At 40.9% G+C, this 22,299-nt stretch overlaps 1 protein-coding gene across 4 annotated transcripts; it reads left to right on the forward strand.

The window, feature by feature from the left end:
- The first annotated feature begins 14,628 nt into the window (after positions 1 to 14,628).
- On the forward strand, positions 14,629 to 20,476 carry LOC121716166. Of its 4 annotated transcripts, none has more exons than XM_042102410.1 (7): positions 14,629 to 14,695; positions 14,806 to 14,899; positions 15,040 to 15,151; positions 15,259 to 15,483; positions 15,592 to 15,763; positions 16,891 to 17,018; positions 17,675 to 20,476. In XM_042102410.1, the coding sequence occupies exon 7, from the start codon at positions 18,012 to 18,014 to the stop codon at positions 20,442 to 20,444; it is 2,433 nt and encodes an 810-aa protein (XP_041958344.1). In that variant the 5' UTR covers positions 14,629 to 14,695; positions 14,806 to 14,899; positions 15,040 to 15,151; positions 15,259 to 15,483; positions 15,592 to 15,763; positions 16,891 to 17,018; positions 17,675 to 18,011; the 3' UTR covers positions 20,445 to 20,476. The 4 variants fall into 3 exon arrangements, with proteins under 4 accessions (XP_041958344.1, XP_041958347.1, XP_041958346.1 ...); XM_042102412.1 differs by lacking the exon at positions 16,891 to 17,018; XM_042102411.1 differs by lacking the exons at positions 14,629 to 14,695; positions 14,806 to 14,899; positions 15,040 to 15,151; positions 15,259 to 15,483 and having other exon boundaries at positions 15,494 to 15,763.
- The last annotated feature ends 1,823 nt before the right edge of the window (positions 20,477 to 22,299 follow it).

Below are 22,299 nucleotides of genomic sequence, written 5' to 3' on the forward strand. Positions count from 1 at the left end.
ATGTAGCGAGTTTACATGCCCTTCGTCTCTCTTCATTCCCGATGTCCACCCATGCATCGCAGATCTAGAGCAGCTAGACCAAGACACCATTCGATTTACCATCAAACAGAGTAAACCGATCAGTCCCGAAAAGGACACTCCATATCCATTTAACTCCGCCTCAGATCTTCAGCCTTTCCAATACCTATCTCACTACATCTCATATCGGTCAGCTCAAGCTCGTCTACTAGCCCGCTCTTCGTGTCAGACGAAGGGCTACCCATCACTCGCCACAGATTCCAGACACTCTTAAAAAAACCATTCTAGTCAAATCTGGTTTTCCCGCGGATTGCTACTCCGCACACTCCTTCAGGATAGGAGCTGCCACAACAGCTGCGCTCAACGGCTTATCGGAGCAACAAATTAAAATACTGGGCCGTTGGTCCTCGGATGCCTACCAGTCTTACATCCGCTCCAATCTAGCGGATTTACGACTCGCTCAGCAAGCACTAATGTAGTTGGTAGCGGCCTTTCTCTGTGATCTTTTGGGGTGCAAGCGGTCATCGCTCTATCGCGATATCCGCTCCAGGCACTCCAGGACCACGGACAGCTACCTTGCCAAACACGCACTTCTCCCATACATTCTAGTCTAGCTGAAGCAATCATATAGAAGGGCGAACTAGTGAAATGATGTTTTCTAAACAAAGTTCGGGTGGAGCCTTCGGGATGATTGACAGCAATTAACTCACCCACTGCCGCCGCAGGGTAGGCCTATTTAAGCCGACCTCCTTTTCCATACGTCACACGCTCCGACGTTCGCGAAATCATCCCCCCTCCTCCCCCTACTCCTCCATTTCACCAATTGCCCTGTTACTCATCCCCCTTACACAGGGGGATGCAAGCGGTCATCGCTCTATCGCGATATCCGCTCCAGGCACTCCAGGACCACGGACAGCTACCTTGCCAAACACGCACTTCTCCCATACATTCTAGTCTAGCTGAAGCAATCATATAGAAGGGCGAACTAGTGAAATGAGCATTTAAATTCAGGCTCCTATAGGTTTTTGCCTATAAATCGATATTTCAGACCAGGAAGAGAGTGGTATTTAGTGGGTTTAGAAGTTAAATTATTTGATTAGCGTATACTATGTGTGGAGAGCATCCCCTCTTTACCTACCTCTACCATCTTTATCTAATTTTTGACATAGGTGGCATTTAGAGGCTTTTGCATCTGAACCCTTCATTTATTATCTAGGTGATTTTTTTTTTAAGTCAGTGGATCCTTCCTTAATTGTCTCAAGCATTTTAGGTTATGTCTTGTTAATGTTTGTCAAATAATTTCATTTTGGTTGCATTACACCACCATTACACCAAGTTATGTGTAATGCTTTAAATGCTAACAAGAGTCCAAATTAAAGTTATAATGAATGGACAGACATAGCACATATAGCATAATGAATGTTTTTATCTTTACCGTTATTGTGAACCTTAACATTATCAGTGAATTACAGTTAAGACGATAACAGTCAATAACAGCAAACTCAGCTGTTCAATTTCAGTGCAGTAAAATTAAATTAACCATATTATTTTACAGATATTACAGTCAGTTGAATACTGGTATTATTATTGCAACACTGAGTTAAAGGACAACAATACTTTAAATCTTCAATTAAGTGAAAGAATAAATTGTGTATGAATGAATTGTCTCGAGATTGTGTAAGAATGGTGAAAAAACAAAGAAAGAAAACAAATCTTAAAAGTGCAACTTCTTTTGGAAAATGGCTCCTATACAGGGAACTTTTTTGGTCAACATTTTCATGAATTATGGAATTATACCAAGTGGACAGTCATGCCATTGCTGTTTATCATGCATATCAAAGGTGTCCAAATCACCACCAATTTGCAGCTAACTCTCAGTTTTCAACATATACAGTAGTGTGACACAAAAAGTGTTCCTGCTTCACCCTTATTGTTGTCTTAATGACATATGCTTTGGCACAGTAAAGTCATGATACCATATGTACAAGATCACTTAAATAGTGCTGATTACAGACAATCTCTGTCATTTACTGTGGGATCAGTTCTGTTGCCTTTAAGATAACACAGGTCAGAGGGCCAGCCTACATCTCGCTGCAACATCAATATTTCTTGGAAAAGGGCAGGTTCTCCAAGGACATTCTGGTTGGTGGAGTTGCCACCAGCACCAGGGCATTTGAAGGACATGAAAGCCATGGACAGCAATGCAATCTGCTGAGAGAAGCATGTGAGTAAACATGCTTGCTGGAGATAGGTGATGTGCAAAGGAGTCACATTCAGAGGACACATTCAGAAGAATACCATTTGGATTAATAAAAAAAAAAAACGCAACAACTATATTCCTGTGTGGGACTACACAGCCGTTCTAAGCAGTGATTTCTATGTCTGCCGAATCTGACAGGTGCATCTTAGCACTGTGTATATCTTTCATACCAATTGAACTGAACACCTTACCATTTTTGTTTGAGTGATGAAACTGCATGTTAGAAGTCATTTACATATTTAGCACTGTCCACTTGGTATGCAGTTCTGTAAACAGGGTCTAATACACATGGTGAATCAAACTAAATTGCATTGTTAAAGTAGTTCAAATATGCATCAGTTGATCATTTCATTTACAAATGTGTTAAAATATATTGACAGACTTTAGATAATTAGTTTGTTTATGTAAAAAATGCTATTTTTTGACATGAAGAATTTAGAGAAGAAAGTTTGTTTTTGTTTCTAAGTTTTAGATTGGGTGAGGACAATTCATTTGGTTACTTAATCAACCCAGGACAATGTTCAGCCATTAGTCCTGTACAACTACTTGAAATAAGACATATTTAATGGTTTAAGTTTTAAGTTTTAAGTTTGTCATCTGGACCTGTTTTTGTATTAGGCTGTTCTTTTGTGTGGGAATGATTTGTTTTAGCTATAAATACTATAAGTATTTTGTTACCACACCAAGGATTGTAATTTAGATGGTGTGTAACATGTTACTTTACTTGTTGATATTGCATGAACTATTATTAATTTGTTTTGTTTTGTTATATTATTGTGAATTATTGTGAAGTATGTTTTGGCATGGATAATTACAAAGAAGGAAAAAGAAGGAAGAGTTATTGATGTTATATCAGAAGAGTTACTGATGCTCTATACATTTCATTTCATAATGGTATATACGGAATCTGTTCACTATCATATTGCTCAATTTTACTACTGGATCTGTACAATTAACCACCACAATACAATGGACTGAATGCAATAGGTCTTACTTTAAGACAAAACTGAACCAACCACTTCAGAGGTGTGGAGTCGAAAATGCTGTCATCATATCTTCTGGCATATTGACTTTATGTGAGTACCCATTATATTTAACTGTACATTTTTTCAAAGACAGGCATCCTAATTCTGATTCATCCATATTTGACAGGATGTGAACTTTAAGAAAAAGACATGCTGCTTTATTTCACCTGTGTATAGCATGTAGACTTTTATTGTAAATGTACATCTGCTCTCAAATGACCATACAGAAAATGTTGGCCCAGGCCCAGCCTCACAGCCTTCCAAGTGGCCTGCACCAGTCCTGCTGCGGATCACGGACATCCGCCAGCAACGCAGCCTTCCGAGCGGCCTGCACCGGTCCTGCTGCGGATCACGGACCGGTCCTGCTGCGGATCACGGACATCCGCCAGCAACGCAGCCTTCCCAATGAACTGCACCAGTCACAGAGCCTGCTGCAAATGACGGACATCTGCCAGCCATGCCGCCTTCCGAGTGACCTGCACCAGACACAGGGCCTGCTGACGATCACGGACATCCACCAGCAATCCTATCAAGACTATCAAGATTTTATCAGGTTATGTGAGTATCTGTGTATATGATAGGATGTATATGTTATACAATGTTAATGAATAGTTGAGACATTTCGCTTTCTTACACATGTGGAACAAAAGAATGTTTACTTTTATTGTAAATTTACATCTGCTCTAAAATCACCTTACAGATAATGTTTGCCTAGGTTTCAAAGAATATACCTGCTGAGATGCTTCAGAGTTGTGGTGTGACCACTACCACAGGTGTGCACAGAACGTGTCCATGTGTCTATTCCATGGGACACACCAATCGTGAGGACTGCTGAGGCTCATGGACATTCACAAGTCACACAGCCTATCGAACCACCTGTACCAGACGGAGAGCCTGCTGAGACTCATCTTCCTTTTCCATTGGTGGTTGTGGTGGTGCAGAGGGACTTGTACTTGTCACAGTGCCTGTTGAGGCGTATGTACCCTCACCTGCCTTGTGACCTGCTGAGGCTCATGTACCTAATCTTCGCAATCTACAACAGCACTACAGGACAGCGTTACAAAGGACAATGAGCTGTAGATGTGGCCATTTACTGACTAAGGGTGGACAAGCCCAGTTAAGAAGATTGACTTTGTGCTTTAGATTATTATAGAACCATTTAGTAATACAAGGGAAATGGAAGTAATTAGGGCTTCAATGACTACATGTTTTTGCATTTTCTCAGTTTTATTGGTGGAGTTGCCACCAGCACTAGGGCATTTGAATGACATGAATGCCATGGACAGCAATGCAATCAGAGAAGCATGTGAGTAAACACGCTTTCTGGAGGCAGCTGATGTGTAAAGGGGGCAAATGGAGAGGAAACATTCAGAAGAATACCATTTGGATTAAAAAAAAAAAAAAAGACAGCAACGCAGCCTTCCGAGTGGCCTGCACTAGTCCTGCTGCGGATCACGGACATCCGCCATCAGCGTAGCCTTCCCAATGAACTGCACCAGTCACAGTGCCTGCTTCAGATGACTGACACCTGCCAGCAACGCAGCCTTTTGACTGACCTACACCAGACACAGGGCCTGCTGAGGATCACGGACATCCGCCAGTAGCGCAGCCTTCTGTGTGACCTGCACCAGTCTTGCTGCGGGTTACGGACACCAGCAAGCAACGCACTCTTCATGTGATCTGCACCAGTCCTGTTGCGGTTCACGGACATCCGCAGACTACGCAGCCTTCCGAGTGACCTGCACCAGACACAGGGCCTGTTGAGGATCACATACATCCGCCAGCCTCACAGCCTTCCGAGTGACCTGCACCAGTCTTGCTGCAGATCATGGACATTAGCCTGCAACATAGCCTTCCGAGTGACCTGCACCAGACACAGGGCCTGCTGAGGATCATGGACATCCGCCACCCTCACAACCTTTTGAGTGACCTGCACCAGACACAGAGCCTGCTGTGGATGACGGACATCCACCAGCCATGCAGCCTTCCGAGTGACCTGCACCGGTCCTGCTGCGGATCACGGACATCCGCCAGCAACATAGCCTTCCTAATGTACAGCACCGGTCACATCCTCCAGGAATGCAGCCTTGTGAGAGACCTGCACCAATCACAGGGCCTGCTGAGGATCACGGACATCCACCAACAACTCAGCCTATCAAGATCTTATCAGGTTAAGTGAGTATCTGTGCTTTTCTTTCTCCAAAAGATGCAATCTAAATGTTTATGCATATTTTAGTAAGATGTAGCATACATTTTATACACTGTTAATGAATAGACATTTTGCTTTCTTAAACCTGTAGGACAAAATAATGTATACCTTTATTGTAAATGTACAACCGCTCTAAAATTACCTTACACATAATGTTTGCCCAGTTTCAAAGAATATACCTTCTGAGATGTTTCAAAGCTGTGGTGTGACCACTGCTACAGGTATGCACAGAACTGCTCCATACGTCTGTTCCATGGGACACACCAATGGTTAGGACTGTTGAGGCTCATGGACATTCACAAGTCACACAGCCTATCGAACCACCTGTACCAGACGGAGAGCCTGCTGAGACTCATCTTCCTTTTCGCTTGGTGGTTGTGGTGGTGCAGACGGACTTGTACTTGTCAGAGTGCCTTGAGGTTCATGGATCCTCACCATGTCACCTGCTGAGGCTCATAGCTGATCTTGGCAATCTACAACAGCACTACAGGACAACACTACAAATGGCAATGAGTTGTACATGGGGCCATCTACTGACTAAGGGCTGACAAGCCCGGTCAAGAATATTGACTTCGTCCTGTAGATTATTAGCTTATGTTCATATCACATAGCCATATTTATTCATATCATATAGCCTTATTTATATTTACTTCCGAGTAGTAAAAATGTCCTAAAAATGTAGTAAAAATGTTTCTTGTCCTGCCTATGCCCCACCTTTCTATACTTTGTTTAGAACATTGCACTTTTCTGACGCAAGACGCAAACTGCATTTCGTTGGCTTTGTACTTCTACTCTGCGCAATGACAATAACGTTGAATCTAATCTAATTACCATTTAGTAATACAAGGGAAATAGAAGTAATGGGGATTTAATGACTTCATGTTTTTTCTCAGTTTTATTTTTTACTATTTTGGATATCTTTGCTTTTTGTTCCATGATTGTTTTATGTGGTGCTTTCTATTTCTTCCATTAAATTGAATACAATACTTCTAAATAAATGTCATACTATCATACTATATCTAGGAGGTTAGTTTTCAGGGTATTTGTTTGCATAACATCATGCAATTTATACCTCTTCAATTGGAACACTTATTGTTAATAATGTTTTGAAAACAAACCAGCATAATTCAGAAAATATGTTAAGATGTTAATATATTAAGCATAGAAAACATGTAATGATGTGAATCACATGACAAAAAGTTTGACAACTTTGATCACAACACATATTTTTTAAAGATGGTTTTGTCTACTGTTATGGTCTAGGGGTAAGGCCACAACAAAAGAGGGAGTCGAGAGGTTGGATCTTTAACTAAAATATGGATTTATTAACCAAACTAACCAAATAACAAACAAACAGTGTGAGGTGGGTCAAAGTCAGTCATCAGTAATGCATGGATGTTGTGTGTTTGCAATGTGTCTGAGTGCAGTGTTGCATGTCCAAAACCCAAAGTAAGAATGGCCCTGCTAAGGGGAGAGGAAGCAGTCCTCTTATCAGGACTCCAGTGTACAGGTGCAGCTCATCAGCTCGTTAAGTCCTAAGCACACCTGAAAACAAGTAGTCAATATGCAGAAGGCCTAACAGGCCGTCACACCCTCCCCCATAAAACAGAAACCATAGGTTTCTGAATTTCAAATCAGGCCCAAAACATCCAATATGGACAAAACATTAAATTACAATATGGAATTGTTAAAACTGTACACAAGTCTGCACCGCGCTTCCAGCTGAACTCACCACTCCAGGTACCCATCCTGAGAAACACAAAAACAAAAAAGGAGATGGCAAGAAACAGGCAGACGATCACTAAGGGAAATACTAACCCCAGCAAAATGAATTGTGCCCTTGCTCAACAAATTAAAACATGTGGATCAAAAAACAAATCAAATGGCCAGTATGAAAGTTCAAATGTAGAACAAATCTAAGAAAACCAACAAGTCATAAATCAAAATAACGCAGTGTTCACCACTTTAACTAGCATGGAGTTTTCCCCACTAACTATATAGCCCCAAAGCTAGCTAAACTTACCTATGGTCTTCATGAGGATTTGCGGCGGGTTGTTGTGCACCTTAAACCAGCGGGTTTGCAAAGCGACCTGCAATAGGCAACCCCACAAATTCCCACGGACGTGCTCCCGAGACAAAATCACCCAAAGATGATTGACACGAACCGCATTGCCACAACACTACAACCCCCCTTGACGCAACCCAAAGGGGAAACGCCACTAAAGCCTAACAGGGAAAACTGAGAGCACTGGACATTAAAGTGGCAAACAATGTTTTTAAGCAATGGCACAAGACAAAACTACAAAGGCTAAGACCAACATAAGCAAAAAGGCCATTTACCTCCTACAAATTCAGCCAATAACTGAAGAAAACAGAATGATCTAAAGTAAACTATCCAACCAACCTCTCGTCCCCCTTCAAAGAAGTGCAACGCACTCACCAAACACAGGAGATGAATCCTATTTCAGAGACAAATGTCGGCAAAACTTGGTTAATACGGCTCCAATGACCATAGACCAGCCTGTGGCAAGTCACGGAATAACATATGTCGCACATTCCCTAACACACACAAACATTAGCAAAGCCGACAAAATAAACATTCTAGCACAATGGCACTCAAGCCAATAATGCAAACCAAAGTACAAACCTCGCATTTCCAAAATGGTATTCAAACCTTACTATGCAAAAACCTAAGACCCAAAACTCGCACTAGACTACGGCACTACACCGAACGACTATGCGAGCAGCAGTTAAACCAAATCACACCTGCTGGCCTGCACCTAAGCAGACGCCAATCAAGTGCTACGACTGCTAACCAAATTATTGCACCTACCGGCGCCAAAGGACAACCTGGGATTTCCGGCGCTAGCCTACTTGATGCTCTGCACCTGAGCAGACGCATCCAGGTGATCCCAACATACTATACTCCCACACAAAAAGGAACACATGCCAATTGTCCAACGAATGTGCTACATGCACCAAATGCCAGACTCTCTGGACTTCAAATTCACTCTACCCTCCTGCACCTGAGCAAGGCAAGTGAGAACCAAAGACAATTGCACGTGAACCTAAAGGGAGCAAACACAGAACAATCAAATACAAAAAGGAATGTGCGACTTAAATGTAAACTAACAGAAAAAAGGTTTGTTTAGACGAGCCCCCATGTTATGGTCTAGGGGTAAGGCCACAACAAAAGAGGGAGTCGAGAGGTTGGATCTTTAACTAAAATATGGATTTATTAACCAAACTAACCAAATAACAAACAAACAGTGTGAGGTGGGTCAAAGTCAGTCATCAGTAATGCATGGATGTTGTGTGTTTGCAATGTGTCTGAGTGCAGTGTTGCATGTCCAAAACCCAAAGTAAGAATGGCCCTGCTAAGGGGAGAGGAAGCAGTCCTCTTATCAGGACTCCAGTGTACAGGTGCAGCTCATCAGCTCGTTAAGTCCTAAGCACACCTGAAAACAAGTAGTCAATATGCAGAAGGCCTAACAGGCCGTCACACTACCACAGAGTTGTAGCAGATTATCAATGACTGCAGTAATGACTTTTAGTCCATAACCCTGAAAGTCAACAGACTAAGTACACTCCGCGATTAACTAGCCTACATTTTGAGATTGTAAGATTGTAAAATCTATGTAAATTTTGAGATTGTAAGATTGTAAAATCTATGTAAATTTATTGAATTACATATCACTAGCTATGCTATTATGAAATTGTGATTAATAAAGTACAAAATGTTTTTTGCCTATATTTCTATTTACTCAACAAAGACTTTGAGTACTCAGTGAATTTTTAAATGAATATACGAATAAATACATCAAGTTTTACATTCTTATACATAAACAGTTATCAACCTAAATTGCATTGACATCAAACGTTGCCACGTGTCAGCCAAAGGACCTTTTTCAATAGCCAGTAAGGTTTAAATGCAAACACATGAAGCCTTACAAGCCAAAACGCATTTCTGCAAATTGCAGTGCCCTCTATAGGTGAAAGGTCATCAAATTTCTTGAACCTTCAGCCTTTGGTTTTGATACATGAAAGGGTTGCTATGATATGAGCTGACTTCCTGTTTGATTGGCTGTGTTATGGTAAATATGGAACGGTTCTGAATATGGCTTCAAAAATCAAGACATATGTAAGGCTCAGTCTGAAGATTGTCTGTGCCAACTTCACAAACAGACAAAATCTGTGACCTGTGAAAATGTTTTTGCGTTTTGAACAAAATCTAAGATGGTGGCAAGATCAGTTATGTTAGGTCACAAGTTGGTATGTGTTAGCCTTAGGAACTCCAAGAGTACTAACACTTTGAATGCCGCGCTGTTTTCAGAAGCTTTGGCCCAGAGTGCCAGCAATCTAGATCATTGTTGACGATTTTGTAGAGCCACAGCGTATTCTATGTTATAGCTATGGACACATGCTATAGCTCGTTTGAAAGGCAAGACATTAAGCTCTCAGCCAGTTAAATGCCTTGGCATTTGTATGCTGTGAATGATAACATTCATTTTTTGTGCATTTTTTCTCATTTACATTCTTCAGCCAAACATAGCAAATGCTCAAATTTCATGTAATCATTCACATCATACCATACCATCACATTTTATTGGTGTTATGGATGTTACAGAAAATGTAATTTTCCATGGAATTGCCCTGGAGATTTATCGTCTTTGATGTGTTTGAAGTGTTGCGTGTAAAGTTTCCAGGAAGTGACCTGGCGAGACTGCCACCTAGTGACAAACCCACGAAAATGGCTTGGTTTTGACCTGACTGCATGTGTCACTGATTCAACCCAAAGCAACAACCATCAAAAACAGAATTTTAAGTTAATGTCCTGATAAAATGTCCAGATTGTGCATTTTCATGAGTTTTCGATAGTTCCCCAAATAACACATAAGGTGTGTTAGAGTGTTTATTTTTGTAATGAAAAATAAAAGCTAAAAACGCAATATTGCATTTTTGGCACTCAACGCATGGGAACAAAAAACGCAATACTGCATTTTTGGTACTCAATGTGTTAATAGACATTCCTAGTAAGTTGTAATTCCAAACACATCAATATTTACAAGACAAAATGCATTTTTGCTAATTGCAGCAAACAAAATGTCACCATTTTTCTTGAGCATCCTTCTAATTGGGTCCTTAGTCCATGTACCAAGAATTGTTTTGATACCTGAAAGGGTTGCTAAGATATCAGCTCACTTCCTGTTTGGTTGCTTCGCCGCAAATTTCAATTGGCTGTTACAGGCAAATGCTTCTGTCAATTGTTCCAGAAAGTAAAGCACTGATAAGGCATGGTCTGAAGATGGTCTCTGCCATTTTTGGTGAGGATCCGCTGAAATTTGTGACCTGCGAAAACTTGTACGTGTTTTTGATTAAATCCAATATGGCGGCCGAATCAATTACGATGACATCACAAGTTGGCTTGGGTCGGCCTAAGGACCTCAAACAGTATTACAGACACCACTAGTGGATTTTATTTCTAAGCACAACAGCAGCTACAGGCCAAAAGGCATGTTTCTTAATTACAGCGCCCCCTAGAGGTCAAAGGTCACCAAATTTCTTGAGCGTCCCCCTGATTGGGTCCTGAGTCCATGGACTAAGTTTGGTTATGATAGATGAATGGGTTGCTGAGATATGAGCTCACTTCCTGTTTGGCGGCTTCGCCGCAAATTTCGATTGGCTGTTACGCGCGAACGGTTTTAGTTCCGAAGACGAAAAAGAATAAATTTTGTGCGGCTTGGTCTGAAGAGCATGTGTGTCAAGTTTGGTGACGATCGGACAAAATTTGTGACCTGTGAAGTTTTAGTTTCACTTTCACTAAAATCCAATATGGCGGAAAATCCATCATGGCGGAAAATGACGTCATAGGGTGCGTTGAACTCGGCTTGGTCCAAGGATTCCAACGATACCTCATTTTTGACAATCGGGTCAACAGGTCAGAAGTTACGTGCGTGAACGCAAGTCCAACTTTGGCCTGTTGGTGGCGCTAGAGCGCTCAAGGTGCCGGTATGAAACTTGGTGAAATGAATTATTGGACTGTCCCCAATTAGTGTGCAAAATTTTATAACTTTTTACCAGACGGTTCTATGGGCTGCCATTGACTTCCATTGCAAAATAATGCGCATCAGCAACTACTGGCCAAAATGCATTTTTGTCAATTACGGTGCCCCCTAGAGGTCAAATGTCACCAAATTTCTTGAGCGTCCTCCCGATGGGGTCTGAGGTACATGTACTAAATTTGGTTTTGATACATGAAAGCGTTGCTGAGATATGAAATCACTTCCTGTTTGGTGGCTTCGCCGCAAATTTCGATTGGCTGGTACAGGTCAATGCTTCTGTCAATTGTTCCAGAAAGCAATGCACTCATCAGGCATGGTCTGTAGATGGTCTCTGCCAATTTTGGTGAGGATCCGCTGAAATTTGTGACCTGCAAAAACGTGTACGTGTTTTTGATTAAATCCAATATGGCGGCCGAATCAATTACGATGACATCACAAGTCGGCTTGGGTCGGCCTAAGGACCTTCAACAGTAGTACCAGACACCACTAATGGGTTTTAATTCTAAGCACAACTGCTGCTACAGGCCAAAAGGCATGTTTCTTAATTACAGCGCCCCCTAGAGGTCAAAGGTCACCAGATTTCTTGAGCGTCCCCCTGATCGGGTCCTGAGTCCATGGACTAAGTTTGGTTATGATAGATGAATGGGTTGCTGAGATATGAGCTCACTTCCTGTTTGGCGGCTTCGCCGCAAATTTCGATTGACTGTTACGCGCGAACGGTTTTAGTTCCGAAGACGAAAAGGAATAACTTTTGTGCGGCTTGGTCTGAAGAGCATGTGTGTCAAGTTTGGTGACGATCGGACAAAATTTGTGACCTGTGAAGTTTTAGTTTCACTTTCACTAAAATCCAATATGGTGGAAAATCCATCATGGCGGAAAATGACGTCATAGGGTGCGTTGAACTCGGCTTGGTCCAAGGATTCCAACGATACCTCATTTTTGACAATCGGGTCAACAGGTCAGAAGTTACGTGCGTGAACGCAAGTCCAACTTTGGCCTGTTGGTGGCGCTAGAGTGCTCTAGGTGCCATCATGAAACTTGGTGACATTAATCATGGGACTGTCCCTAATCAGTGTGCCAAATTTCACAACTTTTCACCAGACGGTTCTATGGGCTGCCATTGACTTCAATGGCGGAATAATAATAATAAATATAGCTGCAAGCAGCAATGAGGGGGCCAAGCAGTGAGTTCAGCAGGCCAGATTAACCATGTAAGTCAATGCCGTTGCATCAGACATATAGCCTTAAGCAGTCACAGCAAGTTCCATGCCATACAACCCAAGATTGGCTGAGTTACAAGGTCAAGTTTCACATGAAAACATAACTGATTTTGTGGGGCTGAACCAGGGCTGAGTGTCGCCGCCCCCTCCCCCAGCCAGCCCACCGCCGCAACCGCCTCTGCCCATCCCACCCCGTCCCACCCTTGCACGCACACATTAGAATGAACTAGATGGAACTTGCTGTCATCAGTTTCACATCAAAAATAAAAGATTGACTGAGATATGATCACACTTGCTGTGATTTAAACACAGAGGTCAAAAATTGACGTCATAGGGTGTGTTGAACTCGGCTTGGCCCAAGGATTCCAATGATACCTCATTTTGCCATTCGGGTCAACAGGTCAAAAGTTACGTCCGTGAACACAAGTCCAACTTTGGCCTGTTGGTGGCGCTAGAGCGCTTGAGGTGCCGGCATGAAACTTGGTGAAATGAATTATTGGACTGTCCCCAATTAGTGTGCAAAATTGTATAACTTTTTACCAGACGGTTCTATGGGCTGCCATTGACTTCCATTGCAAAATAATGCGCATCAGCAACTACTGGCCAAAATGCATTTTTGTCAATTACGGTGCCCCCTAGAGGTCAAATGTCACCAAATTTCTTGAGCGTCTTCCCGATGGGGTCTGAGGTACATGTACTAAATTTGGTTTTGATACATGAAAGCGTTGCTGAGATATGAAATCACTTCCTGTTTGGTGGCTTCGCCGCAAATTTCGATTGGCTGGTACAGGTCAATGCTTCTGTCAATTGTTCCAGAAAGCAAGGCACTCATCAGGCATGGTCTGTTGATTGTCTCTGCCAATTTTGGTGAGGATCCGCTGAAATTTGTGACCTGCAAAAACGTGTACGTGTTTTTGATTAAATCCAATATGGCGGCCGAATCAATTACGATGACATCACAAGTCGGCTTGGGTCGGCCTAAGGACCTCCAACAGTATTACCAGACACCACTAGTGCATTTTAATTCTAAGCAAAACAGCAGCTACAGGCCAAAAGGCATGTTTCTTAATTACAGCGCCCCCTAGAGGTCAAAGGTCACCAGATTTTTTGAGCGTCCCCCTGATTGGGTCCTGAGTCCATGTACTAAGTTTGGTTATGATAGATGAATGGGTTGCTGAGATATGAGCTCACTTCCTGTTTGGCGGCTTCGCCGCATATTTCGATTGGCTTTTACGGTCAAACGGTTTGAGTTCCGAAGACGAAAAGTGATAACTTTTGTGCGGCTTCGTCTGAAGAGCATGTGTGTCAAGTTTGGTGACGATCGAACAAAATTTGTGACCTGTGAAGTTTTAGTTTCACTTTCACTAAAATCCAATATGGCGGAAAATCCATCATGGCGGAAAATGACGTCATAGGGTGCGTTGAACTCGGCTTGGTCCAAGGATTCCAACGATACCTCATTTTTCAAAATCGGGTCAACAGGTCAAAAGTTACGTGCGTGAACGCACGTCAAACTTTGGCCTGTTGGTGGCGCTAGAGCCCTCGAGGTGCCGACATGAAACTTGGTGAAATTAATCAATGTACTATCCCCAATCAGTGTGCCAAATTTCACAACTTTTTACCAGACGGTTCTATGGGCTGCCATAGACTTCAATGGCAGAGGAAAGATGTTAAATAATAATAATAAGAAATCATAGAAACACAATGGGTGCCTTCGCAGCTTCGCTGCTTGGCCCCCAATAATAATAAGAACAAATAGAAACACAATGGTTGCCTCGCAGCTTCGCTGCTTGGCCCCCAACAATGGGGCTTCGCAGCTTCGCTGCTTGGCCCCCAATTACAGATTCAACCAGAAGACAGCTCATCAACATACTTACTGCAGAGATGACGGAAACACATGGGTAAGCATGGATCAAATATGTTATCATGAGACATTGTTTAAACATCGCAATTATTGTTTAGGTCATGTTGTTCAATGCTATCTATGAATGTTGATTATTGAATACACCAGGACATCTCCGCCCCGGAGTGTAAAAGTGATGTATGCACAGGGGATTGTCGCTCTGTTTCCATACCTTGAAGACCCATATTCACAGAATGGCTATGTAAGTAAAGGTTTTAAAATATATTTGCCCTTCGAACTGCTGAGATTTACATTTACATTTATGCATTTAGCAGACGCTTTTATCCAAAGCTCAGAGATCATATGAATGTATATATCACACTGTGCATACATTATACATAGGAACATTACTACAATCCTGAAAGTGGTTCAGGCTACATTGCATGGCGGTTGAAGACAATTCAACGAAAAGCTGCTGAGGAAAGAGGTCCTGCAGTTAGTCAATCTCCTAAAGGTAATATTTATCATGAGGTGGAATTATCAACCTGTGAAATGTGTTTAAAGGAGGATATAAAACTGTGTAGTTATTAACAGCAACAACAAAATTGTCTTGTTCTAAAGTTGGTGGGCCAGGCCATGGGTGTACTAGACCCTTTACTGCCGACAGAGTCCTGACTGACGAGGAAGTGGAATGCGCTATCGCTTTGTTGAGACACACTGCTGATGAGGAGACCATCCGTGAAAAGATGAGTCACTTTCGTATACCGCCACGCCATGGTCAATGATGAGAACAAATCAGCAGAGGTCTTCTCAGTATTTCCACGGTTCCTAGACACACCAGGACATGTATGGCATCTACATTCATTGAATACTGAGACATATTGTAAAATGTAGCACAAGGTACCAACTCAGGTTGTCCTCCTTTTCTTCTTTTTTTTCTTTTTCAAACTACAGATAGAACAAGATTTTAGAGTGATGTTTGGTGAGCAGACTGCCAACAAGTTCCTGGAGAGGTGGCCTACCACTTTCAAAGCAGGAGTCATTAAGGAAAGCCATGGACTGGTCCCCTCCACAGACCTTCTTGATTTAATGCGCAACGCTGAGACATCTACTGAAGTTGAAAAAGGTAAGTCTTTGAATGTGGAGAAGCATGTTGCTAAATATATTGAGGATGGTGGAAAATGATGGCATAATGTTAAAGGGATATTCCACCATTTGGGGAATTAAGCTCATTTTCCACCTCCCCTCGAGCAAAACAATTGATGTTTACCTTTTTCCCGTTCATCCAGCCGTTCTGTGAGTCTGGCGATACAACTTTTAGCTACAGCCTAGCATAGATCATTGAATCTGATTAGACCGCTAACTTCTCACCTTCTAACTTGAGAGGAGACAAGTATTAAATAGGAAAATTACCGGAAATCTTAGTAACTTTTAAACGTGATGCTAGCAGGCGAGAAGCTAACGGTCTAATCAGATTCAATGATCTATGCTAGGCTGTAGCTAAAAGTTGTATCACCAGACTCACAGAACGGCTGGATGAACGGGAAAAAGGTAAACATCGATTGTTTTGCTCGAGGGGAGGTGGAAAATGAGCTTAATTCCCCAAATGGTGGAATATCGCTTTAACCTGATTGTTCTGCCTTCCATAAGAATGCATCCTATTTTGTATGTGATTACCTTATTTCTCATTCCTTTGTGTATGCTGCCACCTTCTGGTCTTTTGAGGTAACTGTTTAGTAATTAAGTACTACTTCCTGTTAACTTCCTGATTCACGTTTCAGTCGACCACGAGTTTATACAGATGAACACGGTGCCAGCTATTTTCCATTTTACGTTTGAGCTTTGGACATTATTTGTCTGTAAGTAGATGATTTGTGTTAGAGTAATATTCCTCGTCATATCTCTTTAGTTTTCTTACTTCTGTAACTTAGATATATGTTTTGTGCATACTTTAGTTAGCTAAGTTATGCTAGCTCTCGTTGGTCATGTTGTAAACGCTATTCCTAGCGATCTGTATGTGCTGAAGCTATGTGGTTAGCAACATAGCTGACTTGTATTTCATTTGTATCGTAATGTAAAACTTATGTATTTTCTGTATTCTTTTACAGTTTTACACAAAAAAGACAAAAAGTAAACAAATTCAATCAGTCCTTGGATTTATTTGGAGCTTTGTCAAAGTGTTATCTAGCTGTCTAGTTCTGCCTGCTGGTGACGCAGTACGAGGGCAGCATACTGATACTTGTTGGCCTCTAGGCTGGGACAGTGACATGTCTGCCATCATACTGCTGCTACATCTGCTACCACCATCTGCACAGGGACGAAAGAGGCCAGGGAAGATATCAGCATCTAATGCAGTTGATCACCTCATCAAATTCCAAAAGGTACACTAGACATTAATCAAACCTCATCCCTCCCACCACCACCCACCCCCTACCAACAACACCTCAAACTCCAAACATCACACCACCCCTCACCACACACCCTCAATTATCACTCCACTATCCACCCACCCCCTGCCAACAACACCACACACCCTCAAACATCACTCCACTACCCCCCCACCCCGCCATCAACACCACACCCCCCTCAAACATCACTCTACTATCATACACACACATCCCAACTCCACCCCACCCACACTCCACTACCCCTTTGTCAACACCACCCTACACTCAAACATCACTCACCCCCAAACACTCACACTGCAGCCGTGCATCCCCTCAAACATCATTGTATCATTATTTCTATCTCATTTCTGTCATCACTCAAAGTTCTACAGTACACACACACACACACACACACACACACACCAACGTTATACACCACATACTACTACGAGCACCTATCCCACACACAGCACTCTTCCCTTTGAACCTTTCTTTCTTCTGGAGAACCTTACAGTTTCACTGCATGTGCTTTGCGCAAGTAATTCTATGCATGTGACATAAAATTCTTGAATCCTTAAATTGTTTAGAGATTGGAGTGATCTCATGTTATTGTTTTAATAAATAGTGTTGTTGAATGTGTTTTGTTATAGACGGGAACAAGCGTGCAGCAGCATCTTGACAACATCGCTCAAAGCAGTCAGCCCTACCTCCTTGCTCAGGGACCCACAAAAAGCAGCATTCACTCTTTCTTCATTGCCATCGACAAGCATGCACTTCCATGCCAAGCCACCAGCTCGGTTGGAGCCCTGGATGAGCTCTTCAAGGCCCACTATGTGTTTGGTACATCTTACAGTCCTGTCTTGAACAACTTGTTCACTTTTCTGCAAACTACCATTTACAACATTGACGTGGGGAAAACTAAGGAAACGCCAAGAATTGCAGAGTTGCGAGCGAGAATGATGAGTTAGGCACTCTTGAAATTAAACAATGAGGTGCTTTCTTTGCAGCAATGTCTTTGGTGACGCAAACAATCTAGTAAAGCACCTCAAAGTAATACATGGACTCTGTACGGGAAGGACTCTTTATCTTCAATGTGGCCAAGTGGGATGCTCACGTTTTTTCAATAGTTTTTCTGGTCTTAGGAAGCATCTGAATAAGTGTCATGTGAATAGTGCATGTGATGTTATTGTTGAAACTGAACCACCACATTGTCAAACTGTTCTTGATAGTACTAATGCAAATCCCGCAGAAGAGACATATGAGGCTGAGGTTGAGTCAGAGCCAGCATTATCGTCAGAACACCTTGTAAATAGTTGTGCCTCTGTCATTTCAGATCTAAAGGCAGCAGGTGTAGCCCAGTCTGTTGTTAATTCTTTTGTGACCTCTATGGAGGATATTGTGCAGGAAATTCATGAGCATGCAAAAGAGTCAGTCATCCAGAGTGTATTTCGTGATCAAAGAGACACTGAAACATGCAAGAATGTGGAGGGATGTTTTAACCAATTAGAGAATCCATTCACAGCTCTAAATTCAGATTACAAACAATCAAAATTTATTACCAGTAAGTGGGAAACTGTGGAGCCAGTGGAGCTTGTAATTGGCTCAAGATTTGACTCGAGGCTCAACAAAAACACAGGAACATATGACCAAGTAGTTGTTAGAGACAAATTTATGTATATACCAATTTTATCGACATTAAAATCAATATTTAAAAGTGAACATGCTAGGGAAATGCTCAAAAGCCCAAATATTAGTGATTCAAAACTCAGAGATATTTATGATGGCTCTTTCTTCAACACTCATCCTCTATTTTCATCAGAGAGACACACTATACAGATCCAAATGTTTTATGACGACTTCGAAGTTGCCAACCCCTTGGGGTCCAAGAAGGGAGTTCATAAAATGGGTGGAATCTATTTTACTTTAAGGAATTTCTCACCAAAGTGGAATTCTATTTTGGCCAATATTCATCTTTGTGCCTTGTTTCATGCTCAAGATATTAAACGTTACGGTTTTAGCGCAATTTTAGATCCTATTGTTCGTGATCTTAAACAGTTAGAGAGTAATGGCATTGATATACCATTTTATGGTGGTTGTGTTCGTGGCAGTGTTATACAGGTCACTGGAGATAATTTAGGCCTACATAGTTTGTTTGGTCTGGTTGAGAGTTTCAGTGCAAGGTATTGCTGTAGGTTTTGTTTAGCCGAAAAAGAGGACTTTCAAACTGAATTCTCCGAAGAGGCTCCCAAAATAGTGTTGCGTACCAAAGAGGCCCACAGTGCTCACTGTCAAGAAATAGCAAATAAGCCTTCTCTTCCTTATGTATTTGGCGTGAAGAGATCATGCTTGCTAAATTCACTTACATATTTTCATACAACTGAGAACTACTCAGTTGATGTAATGCATGATCTTTTAGAAGGTGTCGCACAATTTGAATTAAAGCAGCTGTTTTTATATTTGAAAGAACACATTACACTGGCAGAACTGAATTCAAGAATATTAAGTTTTGATTATGGATTCACAGAGAGATGTAATAGGCCAGTGGCTGTGAATTTAAGTGCAGAGTCTAATGATTTGGGACTAAACGCAATTCAGTCATGGTGCTTACTGAGGAATGTTCTCCTTATATTTGGAGATTTGGTAGCCTCTACAAACCAACACTGTGCCCTGCTTATTTTGTTATTACAGATAGTAAACCTTGTATTCTCTCCCACGTTATCTCAAGGCCTGTGTGTGTATTTGAAACATTTGATTGTTGAACATCATAAACTGTTTAAGGAGGTATATCCTCAGAAAAAACTTTTACCAAAACACCATTTCCTAATTCACTATCCTCGCTGCATTCAGAAAATAGGACCTGTACTCCATAGCTGGTGCATGAGATACGAAGGCAAACATAATTTTTTCAAGAAACAACTGAAGTCCTTTAAAAATGTCACAAAAACATTGGCCAAAAAGCACCAAAATTATATGGCACACAAGTGGCGATCCTCAACAACGTTTATTCGCTTGGACATTGGTCCAGGAAAAAGTGTGTCTTTAAATATGATTAATGGTGGTTCAGTGATTGCTATGAAAATGTCCAATTTTGATAAGGTTATTAAAGTGACGTGGGCTAAGCACAATGGGTATGCATACCGCCAACACCTGGTCGTTTGTGGTGAAGTTCTATGTGAAATGCCTCTGTTTTACCAGATTGAATCAGTTGTGATCATACAGAACAAACCAGTGCTGCTCACCATACCTTTATTTACAGTAGCTTTCCAAGAACATTTCTTTGCTTATGAAGTGACTAGTACTAAGAAAGATTTTGTTGCTTTTCAAGTTGATGATCTTCCTTATCCAAGGCCTTTTGACATACAAATGTCATGTGGAGAGAATGACACCACTATGTATGTTGTCCCATATTGTTATCTCTGAGGAGTTATCAGGAAATAAATGGTGCTACAGTACCTGATGGTGTGTATTGCCTTATATTATAGCAGTTAAAAACATTACTATTTCATTAAAATAAAATAAAATAAATATACACTATATAGTGTATTTTAAGAATAGCCTATTTAGAGTGGAAACTACTCTATGTAGTGAAATAATTTTACTCTAACAGTGTAAACAGATCACAGTGTTAAATGTTTTTACACATTTAATTGTAAATTGTGACACAAAATAGAGTAAAATTAACTCTGAAAATCTTACACTGGCTACAGAGTAAATTTTACACTAATTTAGGGTGGGACCAAATGTTATCTGACACAGAGTTAAATTCAACTCTTAAAGAGTAAAATTGACACTATGTTTTTTTACTGTGTAGTAGTATTAAACACATGCATGACTGCTGGCAGAACAGCAGGTGTGACAGACTGCAGATGAATAGACACAGAATCCAAAGGGCATGTTGTTGGATGACTTTGCTGAAGCAGTAGAGAAACCTCTTCAAGAGGAGAGAAAGAGTCCAACAATTCACAGGCAAAGCTCTCCTATAGGCTCATCAAACTGAGCACTTATCCTGTTGTGTGTGCAGTCAAATATGACCGATTGACAATTCTTCTCTCTAAAAAATATTGTTAACTTATTTTCACTACCATGAGGCTTCTTGGCTTTGTTAACACAGGGCATCTGAACACACAAAACAAATGTTTATATTTTGTATAACAATTTGAGTGTTTTATTTAACTTTTTTAACTGTTTTATAGAACACCCATGTGTATTTTCAGTAAAAAATGACTGCCCATTAGAAATTAATGGGTGAAAAAATGGTCAGTGTATAAAATTGAGTCCAGGCACATACTTATTGATCAGATGGACTGTATATGCAATTCTGTACATTAAAACACACACACAAACACACCCCCTTTCCCCAATGGAATCTTCCCCTTTCTGACTTGCATGAGCTCAGGTCAGTGAGGCCTGCAAGGCCATAAATACCAAGTTAAAACTGGTTATATCCAATAGAACACAAGTTGATACAAAGGTCTATCACAACATTAGATGATAATATGTGTGTTGTGTATTTATAACAAGTTATAATGCAGCTGTCATTTTTCACCGGGAACACAAAACTAGTAAACATAAAACGAACACAACAGGGTGGGTGAAGCAACTTTCAGTGAAAATGTTGCAAAGTCAGCTGCTGACAGTGAAGTATGGCAGTGGTGGAGGATTGAGAAGAGACTTGAAAGTTGAAAAGGTTTTCTACTGTCAGTTGCGCTCTCAATTTTGCTCTGATAGAATGTCTTTTTTGCAAGTTTAACAGTGAATGAAAAAGATGATAGCAAAGACTGGTAGTTACTAAGACCACTTCCATCTCTGGATTTACGTCATTTTCTCTCAGCAGCTCTAAGTATTATCATTAATATAGTAATAGTAACAATATATCTAGCCAAGTGATAAAATAGTATTTTTTGTAATTCCATCACCTTTATGGAACTATCTTGTTTCTTATATCAATTAACATTTGTCAAAATGTTTTTAATAAAAAAAAACCCTCTTGCTTAGCCAAAAGTGTAGACCCAAAAATTTGTATTTATATTGAGTTTTTGGGAAAATGACTAAATACCATATGTTTTAATCTGTTTAAGTTAAGGTACCCAATTTATTTGAACTGTATTTAACCTGTAAGAGACTAATGTTTGAAGGAAATTTGATTATTTCTGATATTTGACAAATATCTGACAAAATGATGCTTTTTTTTAATGATTTAAAATTGTTAGAAAAATACTTAGGGTTTTAAAATCATCAGTTAACCCCTGTAAATATGTATTTAATAGATAAGGAC

The sequence above is a fragment of the Alosa sapidissima genome, chromosome 8 (genome assembly GCF_018492685.1).
Source record: "Alosa sapidissima isolate fAloSap1 chromosome 8, fAloSap1.pri, whole genome shotgun sequence".
Classification (NCBI taxonomy): Eukaryota; Metazoa; Chordata; class Actinopteri; order Clupeiformes; family Clupeidae; genus Alosa; species Alosa sapidissima.

What these genes read in the sequence shown, in the direction of transcription:
- LOC121716166 (XM_042102410.1), top strand. Translation starts at nt 18,012, where the DNA reads ATGAGGTGCTTTCTTTGCAGCAATGTCTTTGGTGACGCAAACAATCTA.